Below are 14,763 nucleotides of genomic sequence, written 5' to 3'. Positions count from 1 at the left end.
GAATTGAGTAACCTAGCCTAATAGTAATTACTCATTCATATTAACTGGCTCCACACTACAGTAGATTCATTTAGCAAGGTAAATGCAAACTTGCAGTCACCCACACCTACACATAAAATGAAATGAAAGTTAAAAATACAGTAAAGCTAGTCTCTCATGTGGTGCTGCTGCAGCACAGGATAAACTTTGAATTATCTGCACTGTCCAGACCACAGAAATCACAAATGGGGAGAGAGACTACGGAATTTCATTTGTGTGTTTTGTGTGCAAACAGATGCATGTGTGTGCTTCCAGTTACCCTATAGCGAAATTCTGCTCATTGCAAGTTCAGATACACATACGAGAAGTACATTGTTTATAGAAAGAACCATAAGAGGCACATAATGGTCTCTCTTGAAAGTAGATGTGTACGATTTGAGCCACAACAAAGGAAGATAAAAGTTTCTTATTGTCTGAGGTACACATTTGTACCAATTCATTTATAAATAAGGTACCTGGGTGGTGCATCACAGAGAGTTGCGTTCAATCCCTGACTGCGATGCTTTTGGCTTGGTTTGAAGCTAGGGAGGGATTACATGATTTTAGTATGTCTGTCCATAGCAGTAAGGTACTTGACAGCCCTCAAACAGTGACCTGGCCACTGTGTGAGATCATACCTTCATCATCATTAGCAGCGTCAGTAAAGATACACTGAACAAAATTATAAACGCAACACTTTTGTTTTTGCCCCCATTCATCATGAGCTGAACTGAAAGATCTAAGACTTTTTCTATGCACACAAAAGGCCTATTTCTCTCAAATATTGTTCACAAATCTGTCAGAAATCTGTGTTAGTGAGCACTTCCCCTTTGCCGAGATAATCCATCCACCTCACAGGTGTGGCATATCAAGATGCTGATCAGACAGCATGGGTATTGCACAGGTGAGCCTTAGACTGGCCACAATAAAAGGCCACTCAAAAAATTTATAAATTGAACAACAGCCTGTTTTAATTGAATTAATGTACATTTTATGAGCTATTGCATGCTCTCAATGCTGGATCTGTTAGTGTTGTTAAGGTTGTAGTGATAAAAACTGTTAAACAGTAAACAGCCTGTAACACCACAACTACCACATGCCACCAGAGCAGGGGCGTCCCTCTCTAACTTCAAAAAGCTCTTGAAAACTCATCTCTTCCGAGAACACTTCCTCTAATGACACCTCAAACCCCTAACCTCTAACATGCACTTCCTTTGCTCTTCTTCTTTCTCCTTACAATTCTCTTGTAGCCTATTTATATTACTATTCGTTAACTCTTACTTCTTTCACTAGGTATTTATACAAGCTAATAGTTGTTACTAGTATTTATTGCTGCTCTTACTAGAATCTATTTTAATTTGTAGATCTCTTAATTTATTGATGCTTGTTTGTTGATTGTCAAATGTAAGTCACTTTGGATAAAGACATCTAAATGTAAATGGAGAAAGTGGACTATATTCAAAGGTGGTCCCTGCTTTGGTCCATGGCCCTGCAGCCAAATAAGAATTTTTTTCCACTCAAGATTGCAAAAACACATTTGAAAAAGTGTCCATCACCAGATCATAGCTGAAAAGTAATTTATTCGCAGTTGTTGATTAGTTTTCAGTGAATGCTTGAATTTGAGCATGTTAAAATCTGATCTCATATCAACCAAACTGTAGATTTATAAATGGCACTTTAGCAGAGGCAATCCTAATACCTGTTGGGGTTATAGGCAGAAAAATAAAAGGGCCCCTTAAGACAAACAGTGTAGCTGTAAGAAAGCGTGCATTCTTAGTCAAACTACCGTGTAGCTACATAAAATATATGTATATAAAATAATGATAAGGCTATGGCTAATAATAATAATAAAAAAATCAGCATATTAAGATAGAAAATCAGTTTTCATATTAGGTATATGAATTCCTGAAATACATATTTTAAATTCTGCTTCACTTTTATCTCAGCTTTAGTCGTCCTGATATTACCACTGGATGACGCCAAAGTAAGACAGTTTCAAAACGAAACACAGTGGCAATATATGATTCATTATTATATAATCCTCATATCATCACACAGTCCAATCCTGAGTAAGCCAATGACACATTTCTTGTTGTGTTGGCTCTGTACGTTCTGTACCCAAGATCAAAATGAAGTAATATGTTTGAGGTAAATTTGATTAATCAGCACTCAAACAGTGTGGGAATCAATTGTCAGCATTTAATACATAACTAATTTCCCCCATTTTCAGGGGAACGAAATATATTGGACATATGAACAAAGTTAATATCTGGTTTCAACTCTCATACATTCAATTATGAGGTATGTGACTCACATATATCATGACACCTGAAATAGTATTAATACCTGTAGGTCTACTTCAGCTGTTGCTGGCCATTAAGCTACAACATGTAGAAAATATGAATAACAATTACAGATAATGTTAAGTCAGCCAACTCAAAGGCGTGTAAGCCCAATGGTAACCTCTCTTGAGGATTAAGACGTTAAATAAATCAAATTAACCTTAGAAGAATTTGACTGACTCACACATACCACATAAACATGCAAAAGTGAAAACGGACGTGTGTAGGACTGAACTTTCTTGTGTTAGCTGCTCGTCTTCTTTTCCTGTTAGCATCGATGCTGCATTCATATAGCACGTTAATAACAGTTGCAATGTATGGCAAGGCTCCTGTGACGCTATGCAGCGCCAGGAGTTTTATATTTAATTAAAATGTTTTACCCTACTTTACTGTTTCGCATACTCTTTTATATTAAGAACACTTGTATAATCATTGATTTTACGTGTTTTCGGTCGAGTGTTTTTTTTTTTTAATTATCTTTGCCTGAATGCTACACTGGTGCATTAAGTAAGTACGAAGTTGGTGTTTCCCACGGTTCATGAACACAGCACAATGAACATAGCCAGAAGCTGCCTGTGCTGGTGTGATGTGAAGGAGGGAGGGAAGTAGCTGAGCTGGAGGCTCGTTCAGCCATGTTAGTTTTCTCTTGCGGTTCACGAACGATGAGAGAGAGGAGCTATGGCCTTGTCATTGAGCGGAGACGATGATGAATATGATTCAGAGTCAGAGCAGGTGAGAGCTCCTACATTTTATTATGTGACTTTTCCTTTTCTTTGTCAAGGTGTGCTGTGTTAAAAAGAAAGCCTTTTGTGGGCGGAACGGTGTTTTTCTTCAGTTGCTTCAGGTTAACGTGAGGTTTACACCCGCTCCTCTTATCCGTAACGTTATCTAACGTAACGTTAAGCTAGTCGAGTTGTAAGGAGAAATGTGTCATTTAAACCATCGTCCTCGGTTAACCAGGTTAAAGAGACATAACAAGCTAAATGTCCCGTACGATGACTTAAATAGTCTCGGAGCTGTTTACCCTGGCCGTCCACACACACACACACACACCGTGCTCTCCACCTTGGACACCATCTATCACGTTAGCCACAACTGACCCATTTTGTACGGACCACCTCTTAATACAGAGCAGTTCATCCAGTAGTGTTGACGTTACATATTCGTAACTGTGACCAGAACCATTAGCTGGAAGATGACCCAACTTCCTACTGTTAAAAAGCTGTGATTTGCACATGTAACTACACGAACCTCCCACAAGTATGCCCTCATATAAAAATGCTTTTCCTGTCATTAATCTCCCCGCTACTTCCTGGACTTGCCCCACCACTCTGTTGCTTTAAGAAGACTTTTTAAGTAGGCATAATGTTGTTAGGCAGGGACTGAGGAGGGGGATGGGGAGAGGGAACAATGAAGCTGCTCTGCTTCTGTTGCTTAGTCTTCCAATGGTTCCCAAACTGGGGTCCAGTGACCCCTAAAAAAAACCCCGGAAATATTACGGTCACCTCGATTTAAGATAGAGTTATGTCCGTTTGTTTTGCTGCAGGAGGAGGAAATTACATCACTGGTTACTCTCAATATATTGTCCTGTGAGGTTCCTTAGGACACAGTTTTGATTTGTAGCATGAAGTGCATCTATAGTATGCTTTCTGACAGGGCTCATGAGATATTGCACAAGTCTCCATTAGACTCTTGGCCTGTACAACTCAGGAGACATATGATATGTGCTGACATCAGTCAGCTCCTTGTGCTTACACAATATTTGTACCTACAATACTGACATGGCAGTTTATCAGATAGGGAGTTTTGACCTGTTTTGTTGTGGTTTTGTGATCAAGACAATAACACACTCTTGTGTTTATGTTGAGGACCACTGTACATGAGCAGCAAATGACGAGGCTTGTGACTTCCTCCTGCTGAAATCCACGCTGTAGCTGAGTCAGAAGACTGCGAATATAGGCCATGTTTTTGTTCACAGGCCTCAGCAACCAATCCCAAATTCCTGACACATTACTGCACAGAGTTACAGTAAAGGCGGGTCAGCTGATAGTTGCTTTCGCGACCACGCTGTGCAAAGTGGCGGAGGCTGCTCTGATTTGTTTTGTAGCCACAATTTTGTGCTTTTTTTTTTTTTTTTGTGAAGTAGGTAGAGGTCAAAGATGTTAAGGGAGTGAAAGAAACTTTGCATGGACACTTAATTCAAATTACTTTGAGCAGAGCCTCTGCAAACCTGACATGAGAGATAATATTAAAAAAGCAGTTGTGTCAGACAAGGTTAGGGTAATAATAAGGCAGCTGAACTAAATAAATAAAAAAAACTGTGTGATGTTGACAGTCACAGCCACCCCTGCAGCAGTAGAAGCATCAGCCCATTCTTTGATGTTTCCCTCCCACATTTCCACGGCAGTCAGATTATGGAAAGCTGTCAGATGGATTATTCCTTATCTCGACTAAATTCTTCCCCTGTAACAGCAGGCAAAACACAAGCTATTGTGCAGGAAAAAACATACAATTTAAAAGAAAACATATCTATCTAAAATCCTCCTGAGGGGAAAATTTCAATCAGGACAGACAACATTGTTGGTTCTTTGTCACAGTCGAGAGATTTAGGACTGGTTTCTCCTCTCTGCCTGGGTAATATCATTTAGAAAGCATCAGTCTTGATAGTCATTATCGTGGAATGTCTTGTTCCATTTCCATCAAGTTTTACCTGTGGGACCTGTCCATAGCACCCCAGCGTTGTTATCTAGAAATAAAATGCGCTTAAATGCTATGTTGCACTAATTATCAGTAAGAGAATAAGAATAAACGACACCATGAGAAAAGTGCTCGCAGCCTCACAGTAAATCATAACCTCCTCCTGTGAGCTTATTTTTATCCATCTCTTGCAAACAGTTGCCACCAGCAAGGCAAAAACGAGTTTCCAAGGGAACCTCTCCTGCAAGAACAGGAATCACTGTAATGGTCTATGATTTGTCTGAATTTTTTTTTTTTTATAGTGGTTTACAGTCCTGCCATGGCAACAGGGAAGAGACTAAAAATAAATGTGAAAAATTCACAAATGTGAATTCTAGGATCATAGATTCAAACTGAGAGTGTGTGTGAGAGAGAGTCTTTTCCCACACAAACGTGAAAGATGACTTTTAATCACCTCGTTAACTTCTATTTCATTTACTCCTGTGAGTCACACGGAGAGCATGCAATTCAGATGGAAGGTCAGAGTTGTGGGGCAGGTTATCGCTTTGTTATGTAAAGGTGTGGTTTGAAGATGATACCGTTTCAGATTCTCAATTGTAGAGCTGAAACTATCAGTCAATTTATTGAGTAGGCTATCAGCAGAACAGCCAGCTATTGTGATAATCGATTCATCATTTAAGCATTTGCTGGCTTCAGCTTCCCCAAACGTTAAGATTTGGTGTTATTCACTTATTTAACAGTGTAAGTGTTTTGACTGTTTGATTTAAAGAAAACTATTTCAAGGTGTCCTGTGGGCTCTGGGAAATTATGATGGGTTATGATTTCCACATTTTTCTGACATTTTAATATCATGAAGAAAGTAATCTAACTTGTCCATCGCTTTAGACCAAAGCTTCTGCTGACTGTATAATTGAAAATGGTGCACACCAATAGATAATGTTGGGAGTCCTACACATGTCATTTCTTTCAATTAAATGCCAGCCAATGTTCAATAGTTAAACTGTTATTATACTGTAACAGTAATCTTGGTACAGCTGTCTTAAAACAATTCTTTATTATTGCCTGTTTTCATTTTCATTTGTTAAACAAGGTGTAAACAACTTATTTAAATGTAACAAAAAAAAATGTTTTGATCTTTGAGCCTTTCTTTATTTCAGTGATCATAACAAAGAAATGCACTGAAGTAGACATTTTAAATTGGCTATTAACTGTCAAAAAGCAGCATGAATTGGCTGTTATGACTAAAATGAACAAATGAATCATTTATATATCATATTGATGCAACATAACAGGAATAATTTTGATATCCTACTGATGCTCAACTTCAGAAGCTTAATCTGGATGAGCTGCCTAATATACAAGATGTTCCACCCATTATCTTGCTTAAAAACCCTCGTCACAGTGACTCACGCATTTGTCGTTTCTTGGTATAAACGTTTCACCCTCAACTGACCACTCCATCTAAACCCTGCTTGTCTTCCAGCAACGGGCAGCCAACCGGCCGAAGCCCAAGATGGGGACGTCGTCGGCCGTTAAGCTGCCGTCCAACCGCAGCTCATCCGGAGCCAGACGGAGGAGGACACGCTGCCGAAAGTGCGAGGCGTGCCTCCGGACCGAGTGTGGAGAGTGTCACTTCTGCAAGGACATGAAGAAGTTTGGAGGGCCGGGGCGCATGAAGCAGTCCTGCATTATGAGACAGTGCATTGCGGTAAGTTTTACACATTCACACACACATTTTCTGTATTATATAGGTTGCTACAAGAGCTGTGTATCAAAGAAATACAGAGGTGTATTGTCACAGGTTCTCTTCTGAGAAAGAAAACATAAGTCAGCAGGCTATAAAATGGTTTGTTAAGTTAAATGTATTTATTCTTGCACGTACCTGATAGTTTGTTCTCAATCCATGCAGCCGGTTCTGCCCCACACGGCGGTGTGTGTGGTGTGTAAAGAGGCAGGGAAAGAGGACACGCTGGAAGAAGAAGAGGACAAGTTCAACTTCATGCTGATGGAGTGCTCTATCTGCAACGAGATCGTCCATCCCAAATGTCTCAAGGTACAGAGAGCCAGCATGGGAACAGCTCCACCTCAGTCCAGTCATTCACTCGCTGACTCGTTGCTTAAAGTAGTGTGACAGGATACCCAAGACATCGTAACATGATGTGACTCAGACGGTTGGACTGTAGTCACTGAAGGTGACTGGATGTGGAATAGGTGTTGTTTACATAATGCTGAACACACTCGTGAAGTGTGAAATCATCATGTTTGAGGATTTGACTTCCCACCACATGATCAAGAAAACAAGCGATTGGGAATAAGAACATTTACTGAATGACCAATATCGAACAAATAACAAACATGTTTTAAAACCTGTTAAAACCCATGGCGTCGCCTGATTAAGCTACTTCTAAGCTGCTTAGATTCCGCAAACAAATATATAAATGTTTAAATATGAACATGCTACACATTGTTACATTGGTTCGATTCTCCACAATTCAGTTGTTAAGTTTATTTTACAGAAACCCTGAGCACCAAAGAATAATTCATTCAGATTTACCGGCATGGTAAACAAGAGATGAGTGGTGACTCCCCTACCTTTTAAAAAAAATATGTATCCATTCCCCAATTAGATAAGTTTCTTTAGTTCTTGAGAATCTACAGATCAAGAGACTGAAAATGGTTTTTCATAAAAATTTATCCAAGTTGTGAATATTGTCATGTGAAGTCCATTGCTCACTGTCATGTTCTTCAAACAAAGACCGCCCTTTAACTGATACAAACAGCATTTCCCATCTTTGCTGAGCAAGAGTTTGGTGTTAAAGGAATTAAAGGCCTGTCCCGTAGAGACACCTGAACAGATATAGGCAGGTTGAGTTCAGTGATTGAAGCAAATAATAGCCCTGCTATTTGTTTTCCAGTAAATACAGACATTATGTGTGTCTCTTTTGCATTCCAAGCCCGTCAAATGAAAAAACTTGAAAATAAGCAAAATGAAGAAGCAGTTAGGTTTAAAAGGCAGAGAGGGATGATGTAAATGGAGGACAGAGTGACACAGAGCGACTGTGTTTCTCAGCTCCGGTGTTACAGTAAATGCACAGACAGACAGACAGAGACTCCCTCCTTCTTATCTTAAAGGTCACACAATATTAGCATATTTGATATGTTATTAATCTCAATATTTTCATCTGCTGGACTACACGTGATACCGGCACAAAGCTGGCATATGCACGTTAACATAAACCCTGTCTGCCTGTAACTGAATTAGGTCTATGCCAACACAGTTTTGGTCTAACTAGTTTTTCAGACAAGCACTGTCCAGTTGTTTTGTAGCACAACCATGTTATTCTATATCTTATTATTCCATTTTTGTAACATACAACAATTTATACATTACAGCCATTCAGAAGTGTATATTTAAGTTCCTCAAGTACAAGTCGTTAACTCTACTTCCCTTTTCTGCAAGAGTCTGCATGTAAACTGTGGCTGAGGTTAAACTGCACTGACCTGCCTAACAGGGACACGTCATAACAACTACTTTCACTTCCCTTGTCTTGTTGGTGTTAAACAAACTGTCCATAGGACTCCGTTACAGCTTTTTGATTGTGTTGAAATCCGGCTCATTTTCTTGTTTTATCAGGTGAGCGACGCCTCAGGAGTGGTGAACGATGAACTCCCTAACTGCTGGGAATGTCCCAAATGCAACCATGCTGGGAAAAGTGGAAAAGTGAGTACAAATATGAGTCAAAGAATTAGGATTATGTAACAGCTTACTAGGTGGGTGTTAGTAGTATTTTCACTCTGAAAACAGTAAAACCATTACTGAGATTTTATGAATTGTGGTAATACACAAAGATAACACTCACTTTCCTAATTTCAGTTTGTGTTAATCAGCTTGCCACTTCCTGTTTATACATTTCTAGTTTGTGAAAGTCATTCACATGTGACTCTCTCAGAAGCAGGAAACCACAGAAATACACTGTGTTCTGTGTTTTGGTTACAGTGATGAGTTTATTAAACCTTAGGTACACTCGTAGCACATTTGGTTTAGCTTGTCATGATAGGCTAAAGGTATAAAGTTGTCTCGCAATTTTTTGTCCCCTTTGGTATTGAAGCAAAAAAGGGGTCCAGGGTTCAAGTACGCGTCCAACCTCCCAGGCTCTCTGCTGAGGGAACAGAAGCCTGTGAAGGAGGAAGGGGACGTTTCTTCCGCAGCCAAGAGGAGACCAGACCGAGAGGAGACACCCAAGTACAGACCCGAGGAGTCTCTCCACAGGCAGCCACCACTGCTGTCCCCCTGCAGCCTGCCTCGGCCCAGGCCTGAGGACAAACTGAGGAAGAAGAGGAAGCTCTTTGATGATGATGAGGAAGAGGACCTCAGTGTGAGGAAGAAGGTTTGTTTCATTTATAGGGTGACTTTTTTTTAGACATGATGGATGCAAGTGTTAAGGGGCATTTCCTCTTGTACCAAACCAAATGAATGTGAGTAAATCTCATACTGAGGCTTTTTGAAGACCCTTTTCTCTCTCTATCTATCTATCTCTCTCTCTCTCTCGCGCCTGTCATTCACTGGTCTTGGGCAGAGTTTTGCGTTCATGCCGTGCTGCCGACAACTGCATGCAAGTCGAGGTTTCTCGCGGGTCTATTTCAAGTAGCCGGCTATGTAAAAACGATATAATATTCTTTGTGTGGTTATGCAACGGGAATACATTATCCGAAGTCCCGCGAGATACGGACAACTCGGCACAACACCAGTGAAGGTGGGGCTCCGTCTCTTCAGCAAGTGTTCCTCTTCTGCCACTACACACATACACGCTACGCCTACACATGTGCACTGATGACCCAGGGTTAGGGTTGCAAATTTGGATTTATTCACGCACTTTAAAAATAGTTATTGAAAGTTTTATTATTTTTATGTTTGTTTCCAGCATTAAACGTTGAAATATATATTGTAATAGGCTGTATATTAGCTTATTGTCAGGAAACTGGTTGTTCTATGTAAAGTCAGATGTTGAGCACCCCCATATCGCCAAAATGGCATGATCCTCGTTTCACTGCGAAGCTTCGACTGTGAGATTGACAGTCGAATCAGGCTCTGCCCATCGAAGCATCGAATCTTCAACTATTCGGGTTCAGCCCTAACTCATACCTTTCTTTTTTTTTTTCCTGCAGGAAAAGTCAGATGATCCGTATTTTTCCAGACTTCTGCACCAAATCAAGACAGAAGAGGATGAGGACGCATATGAGGAGGAGGATGGTGAAGGAAGGGAGCCTTACTTCCGGAGTGGTATAGAGAGGAAATGCCGTTTTGGAGACGCTGAAGATGAAGGGGATGACAAGGACTCCAGGAATGAACTTTTGAATCCCTGTATTAAAACGCCGATCGGAGACAGTGACCAGTCTCACTGCAGCTCTCCACAGGCAGGCCCCAGCAGCGAGGGCGGAAGTGAGACCCAGGACAAAGGTCCGCGTCCAAAAGCTCGCCGTAAGCGGCGTTTACCTAATAGAGAGCTGAGCCGAGAGCTGAGCAAAGCACTGAACCAGGAAATCCAGAAGACGGAGGACTGCCTGGCCAACGAGAACCGCCAACCCCTCAAGGTGGAGCCGGAGACGGAAAACGAGGAACCCAAGAGGTTGTTCCGCAACAGCAGTGAACTTGGGGATCAGAGGCCCCACCTCAAGACCAAAGAGATGAACGGGACCCCCTGGGAGCTGCGCCATTTCTACCCGAGTCAGATCACTCCACTGGGCTTCAACAGGAGCACCCCGACCAACCGGCCGGTGCCCCCACACTCCCCACCCAAGTGTGTCCAAATGGAGCGGCATGTCATTCGCCCCCCTCCAATAAGCCCGCCTCCTGACAGACTGCCACTAAAAGATGGTAAAACACATGTCATACAGCGCGAGGTCTGGATGAAGATCTTTGGCTATCTCACACATCAGGAGCTGTGTGTCTGCATGAGAGTTTGCAAGACATGGAACAGATGGTAGGTGCACAGCGCACACTTGTTTACACTTTTATGTTCAACATAAAAAAAAAAAAAAACTCATTGCTGGACAGAATGTACAAATGTTTCATTTTTAAGTGTGAAGGCGCACTTAGAGGTTTTTTTTTTTTATTTATTTTTTTTCCAAAGCTCTGCTTTGACAGTGGAACATGAAGAGAGTAACACACAACATAAATCTTTTTTTTCTGATGTCTAGGTGTTGTGATAAGAGACTCTGGACAAAGATCGATCTGAACCGCTGCACCTCCATCACCCCACTCATGCTAAGTGGGATTATCCGCCGACAGCCAGTTTCCCTGGACCTCAGTTGGACCAACATTTCCAAGAAACAATTAAGCTGGCTTATTAATAGATTGCCAGGTACTTAATTAGAAAATCCCTCTTTGTTTTGTTTTCACTTGTTCTGCATCAGTATTTTAAAGTGCGGCTGTGTCTTTCAGGCCTGCGAGTGTTAAAGTTATCTGGGTGTTCCTGGGCTGCTGTTTCTGCACTCTGCACCTCCAGCTGCCCGCTGCTGCGCACCTTAGATGTCCAGTGGGTGGAGGGGCTCAAAGACGCACAGATGAGGGACCTCCTCTCACCACCCACAGACAACAGACCAGGTAACTCAACAGATCATCAAAGCACAAACACTGAAATCTGTGAATGCATTGTGGTGCCTACTGTTGACAAAATACAGAAAGTGACCGGTGATGTTCTTTATGTGACCATGTGACAGGTCAACTGGACAACCGCTGCAAGTTGAGGAACGTGCAGGACCTGCGGCTGGCGGGGCTGGACATCACTGACACGTCTTTACGTCTCATCAGCCGGCAGATGCCTCTGCTGTCCAATCTGGACCTGAGCTACTGCAACCATATCAACGACCAGTCAGTCAACCTGCTGACAGCAGCAGGAACCACGACCAGAGACTCCCTCACAGAAATTAACCTGTCAGGTAAGAACTGGGACATGAGCAACAGCTCGTAGGAATACACAATTGAGTTGTAAAGGGGGCTGATGTATAGGTGCTATACAGTAGCAAGTTAGATGCTTCAACTGGGAGGCCCCACTAGACAGATTCTGCGGGGACCCAGATATTTATTTTTTTTGTCAGGGAACCAAGTATGTTAGGTTATTTTTAAATGCCTTCATACATTTTTAGCATAGGGCAGCATTAGCTCAGTCTGTTGGGACTTGGTTTGACAACTAGAAGGTTGCCAGTCCACCACGGACCATTGCTGAAGGCGCCCCTGAGCAAGGCCCTGAACACTTAACTTGGCACCGAGTGCTGCACAACGGCTGCCCACTGCTACTAATTAGTGTGGGTTAAATGCTGAGAAACATTTTCCCCTCAGGGATCAATAAAGTAAAAGAAGAAAAAGACCAGACCAGGAAGTGTGAGTGTTAATCCTCAGTAATCCATAAAGTCTGCACAGAAAATGAGTTAAAGGCATGACAGAATAAAGAGTCAAATAGGTATGAATATAAACTAAACTTTACAAAAACATCACTACATGTTCCTCAATGTCTGACATAAAAAGAAAGGACCACGCTAAACAGGCCTTTTCAGACATTTTGACTAGTAGTAAAAGCACAGGTGTTACTAATAACATTAACAATGGCTTTGTGCTACCCAGTCACTCAGTAATACATCACAGGTGACAATGAGTCAGCATGCCAGGATACCAGGGCCCTTAAACCAAAGCAGATACTTATAATTGAATCCCGCCATCCTACTGTGAGATGTCAAAATGCATTCCACTCAAAAGGCAAGCACAAGAATGGCTTTTTATGTTTCACAGGCTGTACTTGAATTGCTGCCACATGTAACTAAGTAACTATTTGGAGGCACCTGGAAAAGCAGGAAGAAGTTACAAGGCTGGGAACTCTTGATATAGACAATGTTAAGGACAGTTATCCATCTAATCTGTGCATTCCCAAAGTGTTCATGTGGTTAAAGAGATTGTTTACATTAATGCATTGCAGGGAAGGTGTATCGCAGCTGATTTTGTTGTAAATTTACCCCATGGAAAAGATTTGGGTGTTTGCTACATACTTTGCATTTGTCCTGCTTGCATAATCTCCATGCACTTTGGGATCTTTTTCTGAAATTATGACATTTGACAGTGAATTTGACTTGTGACTGATGATTGTTCTCTCCGTTTCCCTTTAGTTTGTAACCGGGTCACTGACCATTCCCTAAACTTCTTCAAGCGTTGTGGAAGCATTTGTCAGATCGACCTTCGCTTCTGCAAGCAAGTGTCCAAAACGGCCTGCGAAAGGTTCATCGCAGAGATGTCTGTGAGCGTACCGTTTAGACTGAAGGAGGACAAACTGCTGCAGAAGTCGAGCTAGTTTTTAACAGGACAGAAATGATTGAAAGACTCTTGTTCTTTTTTTTTTTTGCACTTACTGGAACATTTTTTTCTTTTTAAACTGTGTCCTATGATACGTCTCCAAATCAATATCACAGTAAACAAGCTGAAGCGAGAGGTGGATTTCTGGAAGGAGATCTTAAATGGACTCTGATATGAGGAGGTGAGGAACATTCACTGGACAGATAAAGAGGAAGCAGCATGCATGTATTTGTGTTGCGATAATAATTTTATAAAGACGTGCTTGTAATTGACCGGTGTTTTTTTTTGTTTTGTTTTTTTATTCTTTAAATATATGAAAACAGTATTTTTATACAAGCATTATTTCATGAGTTTACAGAGTCTCAGGAGCTAAATATCACAGAGAGACCATATGGCACGTGAACTGTTCCTTTCCTCAGTTTACCTTCATACAACAGTGTCTTCTATGTGCCAAAATCTGTACTTGACATTATTACTTCAGTATCAGACAAAAAAATAACATGTACAGTAATACATATTTGACTAAATGATCATAAACACTCCCCAAATATTTAGAATGTATTTCAAGGAGTAAATAAATTTTCTTGTTACACCCTCTACGCTTACCCTAATACTTTTATGAATTGATGAGTGTTGTGTTTGACAGGGGTTTTCTCCAACATTTCAACATTAATTTATTGATTTTTGTTTTATTATTATTATTACAGTTTGTATTTATTCAGTAACTTGTCTCAGAGTTGGGTCAAAAAAATGCTTGCAAATAATTTATCAGGGTGGTGAAAGCCTGTTGCAGTGGGTGGGGGTAACACCAAAAAGACAATGGCAGGAAGTTGACCGCCATTGCAAATGTGTGACTGAGCCCTTAATCTGACACTGACTTTCTACAATGCAGTCAACCCCACACATCTGGCTCTCCTTACAGGTTTAAATAGGAAACTAAGTGAATAACTCATTTGCATATAAAAACTCCATACAGTAGGTGGTGTGTGTAATATGGGGTGTGTTGTGCTGTAATCTATCACCTCAGGTGAACGTGATCATGTTTATATTTGTAAATCCAAAAAAATAAGTGCTAATATGCATTAAAAGAAATTAATTTGTACCATCACGGAGTCTCGTCAGTTTTCATTACCTTATTGTGAAGGAAAGGAAATGTGGTTGATGTTCTTTAAAGCAGAGGTCACATAGTAGCTGCGACACCCCTTCACAGGTGATACCCTCAGTGTGGATATGAAAGTATTTTTATAGCCATGCTAGTGAAATGGCAATATGGATTTGTCTCTGTCCACCTTTTCGCCCCAGACTGAAATATCTCACAAACTCAACAGACTGCTATGACATTTTGTGCAGACATTCATGATCCCC

General features: G+C 41.0%; 1 protein-coding gene across 2 annotated transcripts; it reads left to right on the top strand.

Annotated features, from left to right (window-relative positions):
- Positions 1-2,941: 2,941 nt before the first annotated feature.
- Positions 2,942-14,506, top strand: kdm2ba (lysine (K)-specific demethylase 2Ba). Of its 2 annotated transcripts, none has more exons than XM_046035615.1 (10): positions 2,942-3,092; positions 6,541-6,765; positions 6,967-7,110; positions 8,692-8,778; positions 9,167-9,445; positions 10,224-11,038; positions 11,256-11,419; positions 11,500-11,661; positions 11,778-11,996; positions 13,215-14,506. In XM_046035615.1, the coding sequence occupies exons 1-10, from the start codon at positions 3,039-3,041 to the stop codon at positions 13,394-13,396; spliced, it is 2,331 nt and encodes a 776-aa protein (XP_045891571.1). In that variant the 5' UTR covers positions 2,942-3,038; the 3' UTR covers positions 13,397-14,506. The 2 variants fall into 2 exon arrangements, with proteins under 2 accessions (XP_045891571.1, XP_045891570.1); XM_046035614.1 differs by having other exon boundaries at positions 9,158-9,445.
- Positions 14,507-14,763: the final 257 nt, after the last annotated feature.

The sequence above is a fragment of the Micropterus dolomieu genome, linkage group LG21 (assembly GCF_021292245.1).
Source record: "Micropterus dolomieu isolate WLL.071019.BEF.003 ecotype Adirondacks linkage group LG21, ASM2129224v1, whole genome shotgun sequence".
Taxonomy (NCBI): Eukaryota; Metazoa; Chordata; class Actinopteri; order Centrarchiformes; family Centrarchidae; genus Micropterus; species Micropterus dolomieu.
The sequence above is the reverse complement of the archived record's forward strand: the minus strand, read 5'-3'. Positions and strand labels throughout refer to the sequence as shown.